Source organism: Bradysia coprophila (genome assembly GCF_014529535.1).
Source record: "Bradysia coprophila strain Holo2 chromosome X unlocalized genomic scaffold, BU_Bcop_v1 contig_26, whole genome shotgun sequence".
NCBI classification, from domain to species: Eukaryota; Metazoa; Arthropoda; class Insecta; order Diptera; family Sciaridae; genus Bradysia; species Bradysia coprophila.
The window spans coordinates 2,582,042-2,595,290 of NW_023503313.1; the positions used below are offsets into that span (position 1 = coordinate 2,582,042).

General features: G+C 35.2%; 1 protein-coding gene and 1 long non-coding RNA gene across 2 annotated transcripts in view; both read right to left on the reverse strand.

Moving 5' to 3' along the window:
- The window catches only part of LOC119069306, a 481,283-nt gene that overhangs the window by 215,652 nt on the left and 252,382 nt on the right, over window positions 1–13,249 (reverse strand). The gene's annotated exons all lie outside the window — the stretch shown is intronic.
- On the reverse strand, window positions 268–2,842 carry LOC119069264 (UPF0692 protein CG33108). The gene is made up of 4 exons (XM_037173322.1): window positions 2,518–2,842; window positions 2,203–2,452; window positions 567–663; window positions 268–494 (listed from the first exon to the last, which is right to left on the reverse strand). The coding sequence occupies exons 1-4, from the start codon at window positions 2,744–2,746 to the stop codon at window positions 273–275; spliced, it is 798 nt and encodes a 265-aa protein (XP_037029217.1). The 5' UTR covers window positions 2,747–2,842; the 3' UTR covers window positions 268–272.

Consider the following 13,249-nt stretch of genomic DNA (forward strand, 5'->3'; position numbering starts at 1 on the left):
AATACTTTCTCATCTGCAGTAAATGACAGGGCGAATCGTTGTTACGTTAATTAACGTTAGCATAGCACTGAACAGATGCTATGACGTTAGTCAAAAGCATACAAGTAAACAAAATAGTAGAGGATACGGAACACAATCAAATGTTAGTATTGACATTGCATGGCAAACAACTACAAGGAGAATTTTAGGAACAGGATTTTGGATTTAATTCTCGAGAATTCTTGTTACATGTGGAACAATGTAAATATAATTACAATCTTTCTTTTACTCATTTATTTGATGACCACCTCATCGATCGGCACATTGTTCACAATAATACATTTATTTTTGAGGCCGAGCACACCTCCGATTCCGCCCATGGGTAATAGAAACTCTGCATCTGGATAACCCTTCGGCTGCTCAAATTCATTTAAATTCGCATTACTTTCGCTTAACAGTTTCAGCGACCAAATTGCTATGTTCCTGGTTTTTCCATGTCGAGAGAAGACGTAAAACTGATCAAAAAAAAATGATTTTTAGCTCTTCTGTGTGCAAGAAAAAAAATTTCAAAGTTTTCTTTCACTTACTTTACCGTTATCATCAATTAGGTGACCGATAATTAATGCCCAATGAGCCTTTCGTCCATTTAACACACAGGGTCCATGGTTAAAGTCCGGATCATAACTAAAATTTCAACAGTAAAGGAAAAAAAATCTGGCAATTGATGGTATTATGTGCTGTAAATTTTGAGTTTATCTTGAAACTGAGCGGAGCAATGAACACACGATTTCTTACTATTAAGCGGCCAGCGGCCCCTAGTGACTATAGTTAAATCTTCAACACATCCCAACAACGTTACATAAATTCTATCTGACAAAGAAGTTGTCTGATCTATCGAAGCCTTGGACGTAATATCACCACTACCAATCCTTCCAATTAGAACTGAGCTATTTACCTTCCCTCAAATACACATCAGACCATAGAATTATTCACGATACAACATATTGCAATTCGATAGACAACATTTATGGCAGTTAGAGTGTTAGTGAAATTACTGATTGGGTGACAGTGGTTAACGTTATTCCGTTGTAACGTAACACAATACAAACCACAGTGCAGCGATAGTTTGTCAGAAAAAGAGATCGTTGGTGACGGAATATCATTTTCATTATGGCTATGAAGAAGGTTATACTGAAACAAGGTTGTATAATGAGAGAGGTTACACAGACCGCCAATATATCACTGGGCCGTATCGCAAAATATGTCGACTGCATTTCAATACAAAATGTTAACTGAACTGAAACTGAACCGACACTGAACATAAACTGAAATGAAGCTGAAATTGAACTTGGTAGATTGGTAGGGTAACAACAGTTTACAAACATAACTATAAAATCTATAATTTATCAACGATATTTCGCATGAATCGTTAAAAATTAGAATCTTTTTGGATATATCTAGGAATTAATTGTTGCGCTACCTCTCCAATTCTCAATTTACTTCAGTCACTGGTCCTGGTCCACTCATACAGACACACGATTTATCAGGTATTATTTTTGGGAAAACATATCCCCACATTTTCCAGAACTTTCCTCTATATTTTCTTTAATTTTTAAAAAAATGTGGAAAATTTTGGAAATTTGGCGAAAACGATTTTCCAAAAATATATTTTGCTATTATTAAACAAAGGTGTGCGTGTGGTAGTAAAGAAAACTTAAGGTGTGTGATTGTGTGAATGAGATCTAGACACAAATTCGGTTGACATTATCCACAGTATTGAATCCCAGATATAAAGATAAATCTTCAGATCAGTCATTCGACAGACGGATGGATATTATTTCGTCCTACAATTTATTCCATAAAATAATTGTCGATTTACCTAATTTATACGACTGGATGCGAAAGTGAAAATCTATTAAACATTCGAAAACTCACGAGTCAATGTAGGGAAAATGTGTGAACAAAGAATTCGTCTTAAGGAAATGATCTCAACGAAATATTTCTCTTCTCAGTATTTGTCGGCGCAGTATTAACAATAACGACACGAAGAACCGAAAAAGAAACACTAGCACAATCGGATCAAGGTCAAAACACACAAAAATCCCGCTGGTAAAAATAACCTCGAATAAAATCCTAAAAATAAAATTCTGAAACATTCAATCCAAACGTTAAAATAGATTTGGTCGTCTGTCTAAAAACAAATTGGCAAGTGTAAAAGGATACGGCACCAACAAACAACCACCACTCTGTAACACCTGCTTGATTTCATGACAATTCAATTTTCCCTCGAATAGTTTTAAATTCGTTCCAATGTCATCGCTGATTGCACTTTTGACTAATTCAAACAGATTCAGTGCACTAAACATTTCACCATTTTTTGTGTATAATTTCTCTCGGGCCAAATTCAACAGGTCGCCTGCATTTGGTGCACCATTGACTAACATGCTCAATGCAACCAAACCACAAGTGGGACCTGAAAATAAACACACACTCTCTTGTCAAGCACTGTACATCAAATTGTGGAATTGTTTGTCGCACCTTCTTGTAGGATTGGCTGAATGTTTTTGTAGCGACATGATTTGGGTGATATGTACGGTGATACCCTTGCCAGATAGCAAGCCTTTTGTATTTCTGGGTACGCAGAAGCCCATTTGCATTCAGTCAAATTAAGCTGTTTTCGTTGGGAAAATTGTTTCTTTGTTGGATTTAATGCTATTCCAGGTGGTGGTGGAGGTGGTTGACTCAGAGAGGATTCGTTTGACGACATGCCTATATTTATCACAGCACTTAAAAATTACACAAATATTATGATTTAAAAAAAAAATTCAGTGTTTTGACAACACAAATGAATACGTTTAACGAACATCGCTATGTCAGTGCAAAGAAAATCGAAAACGTCGAAAGAAAATTCAAAGAGATTGCGCCATCTATTCGATCGTGACGCAAAATAATTTTGTGTAAATTGAATTCAAATTACGAGGAAAGTCGGATTAAATAGAACCCTGCTTGTTTAATGTGGAAGCGATTATGTTGCAATTAAAATTTGAACATAAATTTGGGACGTCAGGTTAATGAACCAACAAGATAACAAAAAATGATCAAGTGAAGACATAAGGCCATTACACTTATAAATATGAATAAGGAGATACAAGTTATGTTTAATACACGCGTTTTGTGTTACGGCTCTGAGCGTAGATTCTCGTTGCGTTTGTAACTTTAAGAACTCGTAACTTGACAGTAATTATTATGGGATTTTCGACACCCAATTGTCAAGTTGGGAGTATTTGGAATCGTTGTCCTGCTTACCTGCTACAATTAATAGAGAGATTTTCAATTATCATTCTAAGTTGACGTAAAACTTGGAAATTGTGAATATCTTCTCCATGGAAAATGTATTTTTCATCGTGAGCGATAAAATACCAGCATACGATTCGAGTTTCATACAATGCAAGTATCGAAATCGCACACTGAATTCCATAAAATGTGTTTTCATGTTTCGGTGCCGAAATAGTTATTTTTGCGTATGGAGGTATATTATCGCACTAGATGTCAGATTGCCAATCAGAGGCGAAGCCGATAATTTCATTTTTAACAAAATAAGTTACAGATTTGGTGATTATAAGTATATAAGAGCACTCTTCAAAGTCAATGACTTTACATATTGGAATTGGACAAGTCTCAATAGAATAGCAGTAATACGAGTTACTAGCTATAATGAACTTTTGACAGAAAGTTGTGAGCTTCAGCGATTAGATTTGAACGGATAAAATAAGCGACAATTAACTTATTACAAGTTAAGTTAGTAGTACTAACCTAAAACAATCAATTTATTGATTTCTTTTAGCTCCAATTACGAGTTGGAGTTGTTATTGTTTTCGAATATCTGGAGAAATGGACCCCATGTTGCGCAGACTTCGTTTTTCTAGCACTAGTCCTAAATTATATTTTTTAATTTACAACTATAATAATGCACAAATAATAAATAAAAAAGACTCAATCAACATAAATGTTATTCATTTCGACACAAGTACGGAAAAGTATATCAAATAATCGATTGGTAACAATTTCTCTAGAACGACACTGCGAAAAAAAGACTTTTTCATTCGTCATTTGGGCTCGATGTAACACGTTGAGAAATTAGGTGTTTCTGACACATAATTCTGTCACCATTTGTTGCGTAAATTACTATTACTCAGTAACTTTCGGTGGATTTCTTGAAAAAAAAAGATGTATGCATCTCTTTGAAAAAAAAAACCAACAGCCTCAAGTGACAATCACTCGGTGGCGTAAATTGCTATTTCTCGATTCAGTGACAAAAAGTATAATTTTCGTTGCTATTTTTCACCGAGTTGCATACAACGTTCTTCTCACGAAATCCAACCAAAGGTTTAGTTTTTGTCAAAAAGTTGAGAAAATAACTATTTCCTTCGACTATTGATAAAATCAACGATTACTTGAACAGTTTCGAATCGATGCAGACATACATTTGTGCCACCGAGAATTGAAATACGACTCTTTTCAACACTCATTTTAGTGTTGTAAAGTGACTTATTTCAGCGCCCGTTTGATGTGATATTACAACACTCAAAGCAGTGTTGATATGGAATTTGTATGAGTTGTTACAGCATTCGTTTTAGAAAATGCAAAGCAATGTGATCGATCAAATTTGAAGAGTGATTGTTTGCCATGAAAATTATGATTTTTTGGGCATTTGTCTATTTCAATTCTCGGTTGGCACAAAGCATGATGTGGTACACGTATTGTAATGCGATTTTTTCAGCAAACGACCCAATTGGGTCTAGTGCTGAAAAAATCAACATTACAATACTTGTAACACAACATACTATTACGTCATTCAAATAAGTCGTGTGATTTTTCACTTTTACGTAATTGCCCTCCCAGCATATCGGTTTATTTGCTATAGAACATTTACTCGCTTCAATTTGCATTGATATTCACTACATTTGACTCAAGACAAAAATAGATCAACTTCAGCGTGTTCAGAATGGATGTCGAGATACTCCTAAGACTTACTTGTATAGTAACTCTACCTTACCAATGGATAAGCTGATCGTAGTTAAGAGAATAACTCAAATACATAAAATGGTCAACAATGCGACGAAGCATAATTTCGCTTTTAATTCCCGCCATTCTGTTCATGGAAGAACTACTAGACGTAGAAATGACATTTTCGTGGCTGCTAGCCATCCTAGCATTTTGAAGCCCCTTACCGATTATAACGCTTTGGATGATGAATTATGTGGTATTAGAAATGCTAAATCCTTTAGGGAAAAGCTAAGGATTAAAGTGATGAAGGACTGCGATGAGTTCGTAGGTATCTCTCCTTTCTACTTTTTGAATTGATTTGTAATTTTTTTATTGATTTGTTTATTGTTTTTTTTTTATTTATCCAAAATTGACCTATGAATGATTCATTTAATTTTTCTAAATTAAATAAGATGTTTTTCGTTTTTTGATATAATGTTGTTTGGCAAACTGTTTCTTACAGTTCATACTGATTGTGTTCCACACTTAGAAAAAGGGACAATAATAAAGTGAAATTAAAAAAAAAATTGCAAATATTTACTCGGTGTCGTTACCTATATTTATAAGAATTTTTGACCAATGGTATTTACTGTAACATCGCTAACGCGAGTTGTTTCTTTCACAAGTACAACCTTACTTGATGTGTTATGGTAATTTATAAGTTGTCAATGCAAAAACGTCATACGACAGGACCAAAAAATCGGGGTAATTTTCCTCGAATTTTCGTCCCTTTGCATGAAACGTTGTAGTTGTTTGATACGGTTGATTTGAGCTAATTTCGAATGTAACATCTCACGAAGTTACCTTAAATCACTACTTGACAAAATGACATTTTGTCTGAAAAAAACTCAGGTAATTTCTACTTTCTCAGCTTTTTCTGTCCATGGGGAAAAGCACATCACTGCTCCTAGCATGAACACTGAATTGACGAGAGAAAACAACGGAAAATAAGAGTACACTGTGATCCACCCAAAAGCCTTAACTAGCAATGCCTGACAATAGTGTACACACACTGCGTACAACAGAGATTATTGGCAGACAGTGGCAAGAGCGTTTCCCCATAAACTATTATACTGTCATCCAACTTTTTCTTTTCATGTTTGATGTGTTAATAATGGGCTATTAGTGATAATGTTGCAGAAACGTGCATATGAAAATGCATTTACAGTAGACAGTTATAGGTATGCACATTTCAATTTCACATGGCAATGATTTTCTCACGTTAGCGTACTTACTGCTAGCCTTTGTGATCTTACCGTTGAAAGTCTTCGTTTTTAAATCAGCAGATTTTCCTTTTCAAACGTAAATTTATTGCAAATATTTTTCTGATTTCTTCAGTCAAGCACGAAGAAAAAAGAAAAATTACAAACATATTAAATAAATGCGCCATATAGATTTAAAGGTTGTGTAGTCAGTTATTTGAAGAAAAATCTGATTTTCCCTTGTATACACATTTTCTTTTACTTTTTTTGTCTATTTATTTTCTGAATATTTACATAAAAAAAATCAATAAGCAGTCAGTCCATTCATTCAATGAAGTCAAAATATATTCAATTTGATAAAGGAAATTATAATATGTACGACGGGCAATTGAGTGGAAAATTTTAAGTTATCTAATAAAAATTGCGTTGAAAAATTTGTCAAATTGCTCAAGTCATTTGAATGGAAAAGAAATTCTTTGTATATCAGGACTACATGAACTTTATGTTTCACCTTTCAGAAACGGCTAGTCATGTCTGTTATCGATAACGATGGCAAAAATGAGCAATTACCCCTAGCTTGTGCTCTCGTTTATAGCAAAGAGAGATTTTTAAAACCAGGAAAGTAAAAGATTCGTTATAAAAAGGGCGATACGCTTATCGTTTCCAAAAGGTGAAAATAAAATGAACGGACAGAATTTTCAAAAACAGAACTACATCCAAGTAATTAAGTAATGTATGTCCGAGTTTTCCAAGAATTATGATTTTCTTTTCTCGGTTTCTAGGAATTGAATCACTCAACGCTATATAGCTATGGAGTAACTGATAGGAGATAATGTAGTAGCGCGTGAGAGATGTTTTTGGTAGCCGCGAATATATGTTTCGGAATGGAAGAAAGTGTCCACCATTTTGCCTCGATGTTTCTGTTAGCAACCGTTGGAGGTCCACATTATTTTTTGTGGCCGTGTCGTGAAGTGTGTCGTGGTTCTTTTGTGCGACGAGTTGACGATGCACGATGGTCAAGTAATTTTGTAGCCTTTATTATCCATTATTGGATGTAAACCTCCCAATGAGGTGCATTTAGCCACGAAACACCACGCGGGCCAGTGCGGGTTGGTAAGTGTGGACCACAAGCTTTACGTGAATTCCGAATCACGCCTATAGGTTAGCAAAGCCTTTTTAGGATTTTTCGTCTGGTGCTGATTATATCTGCGCCTAAATTTAGACTTCAGATATTTGTATATAGAATTCATTGTGAATGGGTTCCATCCTTCATGTCATTCTTCTATATACGTTGTAATGGCAAGCGTAGATTGACGTCTTTCTACCGAAATTATTATTATTGAAATTATTTGCGGCTTGCCAACTTTCGGCACCCTGGACTTCACTTAACAAGTCGAAGAATGCCTCCAAATAAATTTCTAAAAATCCAAAACTGAATTCTGAGATTTTTAGAAATTTATTTGGAGGTATTCCACGACTATTTAAGCCGTAGTGGGCTGTACAAGAAGAGGCAAAAGAACTGAATTTAAATAAAGGGCCTTCACGACGCAGTAGTCCAAAATGCTCATATAAATTCAGTCAACGCACTTAAAGCAGAAGTGATCATAGTGGTTAGATGCAGAAAGTACTCTATTTTACATGAAAATATTTTTACGGTGTTTTACAGTTGGGTGACACACTGTCAAGTTTCAGGACATTATTTAGAGATGCTTGAAGTGCGTTGATTCAGTTTATTATGTTGGTATAAGCCGCTGCGTTACGAACGTTCCATACAAAATAAGAGGCCAAATGACATTTAATAAAATCAGTTTCTTTGCCTGTTCTTGGTGTCCGTTGGTTGAATGAAGAGACGCTACTTTCAAGCCAAATCTTCTACTTCATCAGTTTAAATGTATATTTGGTTATACATAATACTCAATAAAGCTTAATGTTCATTTTTCTCACCACTCAATTTTATGATGGTTTTTTTATCCCAAAATGTTATGTCCCTAAACGGATCAAAAAATTGAAGATTAAAAAATAAAATCGCCTCAACATCGGCTGAATGTTGCTAGAGGATGTGTCGCCAAGTTATTTTTCTTTAATCTGTATTATATTAAGGTCGCATGATAATGTACACTGTTCAGAACATATGGAACAAGTAACACAGAATTAATCAAATTTCATGGCTAAGGAGTCGAAACATACCCATTATTTATCAATTTTTCGTTTTGTGAAAAACGTGGCAAAGTTTCAAAATGGCGTATCCTGTTATCAAAAGAAGCAGCAAGCGACGTGAATACCATTTCTTCATTCCTTTCAATGTGGTGCGTTCGTCCAGCGATTGCTTTGCCTGTTTTCGGGTATTCAGGGTTACGAGGATTTTCATATCAACATGCTCGTATCGCATCAAGGGTCCACTGTTTTATATTTCAAGCGTGGCGGACAATATTATTCGCATCGAGTATTTGTATCCAAAGAGAAAACGAGTGAAAAGTGATCAGTGCATCCAGCGGTTTCGCAATTTTTATGGTTAAATCCAGCAGCGTCGGCTATGACTCATCGTGGAACAGGTTTCGGTTTCAGAAAAGACTGTTCTACTTGCACCGATGTTTAATTTGGCCGATTCCGGATCTACCGCTGTTGGTGTAGAATGTTTTATGGACATTTTTATTTATCAAGAGTCGCGAATGTCTTCTCCATGCAATAATCAGGAATCGCGTAGAATGTTTACTCAAAACATATTATTGGACACAGCGACATCAAAGAGTTTTTATGTCGAATTTCACACATTGCTGAAAGTATCGCTCCAATTTGTGAGAATAATGCTGAAAGTATCGCTAAAGTTAAGCAGGACGAGTGTTGGGCATCAGTCGTCGGCGCTTTTGCCTATCCAGGGGCTGCACGATTTAAATGAAAGCCTGCATCATGGGAAGCTGAGAAAGTTAAATCCAAAATACGATCAGCAAGAAGGTGTCATCAGAGTCGGAGGCCGCCTAACAAATGCTCATATTTCATACGGCCAAAGGTTCCCGATTGTTTTGCCGGAAGATGGTCATTTGACTTGACTCAGTTAATTATTGCCGACGCCCATATTCATTCGTTGCATGGTAACGTTCAGCGGATGTGATAATATTTGAGGCAAAATTACTGGATTTTGGTCCGAGAGTTCAACCGTCAACCGTTTCACTTATACTGGAGTGGATTTTGCTGGTCCGGTTTATATTAAAGACAAGGGACATGGAAAGAATCAGCCAATTGGATGTCGGACTTTAGTTTTGCATTTTATGAGTAATTTTTTCGATTCATTTTATCTTCCGAGCCAATTTCATTTCATTTTGAATTTTTATTTTTAATGTCATGGCCGGGAGTATGTTCAGAACATTCTGAACGGTTTTATGTTACACGTAAAGTTGGTACAGACAATAGCAGTATTCCCATCAGCGCTCGTAAATGCTGATAAATTTAACCGTCGATAAATATGACATTTCCACGTCAAACGCACTCATCAGTAAATTTAACCGGATAAATGCCGATAACTTTATTGTAGCCTCGGAGCACTTTTTTGTTTATTTTATCGAGATAAACAACGGATGAAGTTTAAAATTTTCTACCGGAATGAATGTAAGAAGTAAGTAGTGACAAATTATGAATTTATTTGCTGGTAAATTTGATTGTATCAATAAATACGCAATTTCTGTTTGTGCGGAAATTCGGTTAAACTTAAAAAAATTTCCGGTCTTCCCGTGAAATATCAAAATTGAATTTAACTTCTCTGTCAAATTTATCTAGACGTCAAGTTTATCGGCAAGTTAAATTTATCAGCCGCTGATAAATCTGATGGGAATACATCTAATGATTGTTTAGAGTAACGTAACTTCATTGTTAACATCTGCCCAAGAAAGAATTTCGTTTGAATTATAACGTTGAAACGGTAACACCGGTATTTTCATTCGAACAATAATAAAGCCCATGTTTACCCTAGACATACATTGTACATACAAATTACTACACATAAGATACCAAAATTGATTACATTGCCTATCAGTCCAGCTGTTGGTGTTTTGCCAATAAATTCTTTCTACCTTCTTAAATATTTCGTCTTTCACACGAAGCAGTCTTTTAAGTGTTGCTGGACGAGAAAAGAAACTGATATAAAAATCAACAAATGTTAGCATTAATCCTTACTACACACCGAAACGAAACGTAAAGTTAAAAGCTAAAATTGTGATATTTTATTCTTCTTCTTTCACACATTCAAAACACATAAATTTCTTAGAAAATGGGAAGAAAGTTTAGCATTATACCCTCGAACTTTATATTCTTTAAAGCGATAAGGTAATTAGACTGTGTTTAAGACTCTGCATTTTTGTGTGTGGTAGAAAATGTGTTACGTACACAGTGCTCTACATGTATCACAATTGTTTTCACTCAAATTGTGAATCGTAAAATGGAACAAGGTAAAATGGGACTAATTATTGTTGCTAGCAATACTTCATACCAGTATAGTAGTTGGAGTACAGACATTTGAGAATTTTTTTTTATTCCCGCTGTTAATGTTGCTGCTAACACTTCCACTCGAACCGCATATCGCAAAATAAATAAACACTTAACTATCCGCCAATCCTTATTATTATTTCCATTTCAAATACAGACAATTTTTCATGGGGAAATGAAAACCACTGCATAGCATTTGCAACGTATATCAACTATGCACCGCACACAGCCATATGATATCCAAATATTGAATGTACCTACAAATAAAGCTAAAATGAATATCGCCAGAGAAAAGCCAGCATTTTATTTAAATTATTCTTTCAAAATTTTGACTTTTACCAGAACAAACAACAACAACAACAAAAAACCGAGTAACATTGGTGCATACAAAACATTGGCATTCATGAGTTTCGCATAGAGTGTGGTAGTACCGTTGTATATGTGTTTACATAGATACAACAAAATTTGCATGAACACATAGTTAGACGATCCGAGGCCAAAACACCAACGATCGTTTATAACATAGTCAATGTAATAGTTTCAAATTTCGCGTACAACCGTCCGAAAGCATACTTGTGACGGGGGGGTATATACGTTTTCACTATTATTTCGTACACATATATATATATATATTTATAGAGACATGCTGTTTACAATCCCGGGGAGAGGATATTTCTATGTATAAATGAATACGTACAGCAATAGTCTAGTGTAACAGCAAAAGGAAACGGAAGTGCTATCTGATACCCGCGAATTTATATCGCCAGCAAGCACCATACCAACAACAACAACACAGAAACCAAAACGTAATACGCCGTCTAATGAATAATTTATTTATTTGAATTGAGAACAACCCATCGTCACTAGAAGTGCTATTAGATTTAAATTTTACCATTTTCGCAGAGTGCTTGCAAGTCACTGAACAGGGTGGGGTTTTTCCTTTTTTTGATGAGGTTTTAATGACTATGAATATGTCAGACATTAGTTTAGAAGAGAAAGTGGGTTTTTTACACTCTCTCTTTCTCCAAGCATTTCCTTTTGACCTTTAGCAATTTTATTATCCTGATTTTTTCATCCTGATCTATTTAACATTTTGTTTTTCTATGCACTTTAGTAGAAATCCAGTCATTATATGTTGAGAGAAAAAAGTTTGTTTTTGTTCATTAATTTACTTAGATACAGTAGATTTGCATCCGATTCTATGGAAACTGTATCGATGTAATGTAGAAGAAACGACGGTTGTTATCATTTTAATTTTTTAAAGTTCTTTTTTTTTGCCATCAAAAATGTTTGGAAATAATGAATGGGAATTTCGGTTTTAAAAGGTTTAAAGTTTTTCCTGTTCAACTTCCAATAAAGTTTTTTTCGCCTTTCGGTCATTATTTGTTTTTTAGTCAAATGCCTCAGACCGAAACAACTCTTTCAACGAATGGACATGTTTCAAACATCTCGGTTACCTTGGAGTGCGGGAGTCACGGTATCGTTCGGCATAGAATTCCTATGGAAAAGTGGATCCAGCAACTCCTAAACGTTTCTATAGATTTTCCAGAAATTTTGGTTATAGGCCCAAATGGCCCAAAAATAAGAATGGAATTTTCAAAAGTTGGAAAAAACCCATATCTTGGGAGCTGGAGCTTCCCAAAGTCTCCATACAAATGCCATATAAAAGCCAATTTGTATGTGTGTGTGTGTTGTATATTTTGGTGCATGAAATGGATGGTCATGTGTGTTGTTTTGGGATGTGTTTCTTGTTGGAAATTGTGTGGATCATTAAGTATTAACTTCCACTAGGTTGGTTCCTAAAATCGTGGTATGGTTGGGCAGCGAGAAAAATTTGGTCACTTTCAGTTTTTAGACCTATTCCGGGAACTGTGGCAGATGAAAGGTTGGTTTCTTCGGCGAAGTCTCAGAGTTTTGGGAGTAGAATAGGGCAGTATGTACAAAAACTGTAAAAATTTGGTCACTATCAGTTTTTAGACTTATCTCGGGAACTGTGGCAGATGGAAGGTTGGTTTCTTCGGCGAAGTCTCAGAGTTTTGGGAGTAGAATTGGACGGTATTGGAGAAAAATGTCGCGAAGTTGGAATTTTCTGTTTCAATTAGATTTTTAGAGCTATCTAATCTGGTCACTATTAGTTTTAAGACTTATCTGGAGAACGCAATCGGAAAGTCCAAATCGAACGATTCTCGGCTCTCGCTCCACTCTGGACGCAAAGCTTCGATCTTTTAAGAATTTTCTTTTTTTCTTCTGTCGGCCAACAAATATCTATTTAAAGGTTCTGTTCTTTTTCATGGCGGAATTATGAGGAATTAAATTGGTAAATGACTTTTTAATTGATTTCACAATTATTTTAATCACTGACTTTATTCACTTTCAGTTCGAAGTACAAACGACCCACAATTATTAAATCTTGCACACTTACCTTTTGCAAAATATTACATGTGAAGTGGGCAAACGCGAGAACGTCAGCAAAGTTCTGAGACTAATTTTTTACTTAGTACCATCGAACATGTACAAATTTAAGTTCATATCTAACTTTGCTGAGT

Bases quoted from the DNA above. Each gene is read 5' to 3' on its own strand.
- LOC119069264 (XM_037173322.1), bottom strand. From the start codon at position 2,746: ATGTCGTCAAACGAATCCTCTCTGAGTCAACCACCTCCACCACCACCT. The intron at 664-2,202 runs GTATCCTTTTAC...TTGAAATTTTAG, and splicing joins GGTGGTTGTTTGTTGGTGCC to TTATGATCCGGACTTTAACC. The intron at 495-566 runs GTAAGTGAAAGA...TTTTTTGATCAG, and splicing joins TAATTGATGATAACGGTAAA to TTTTACGTCTTCTCTCGACA.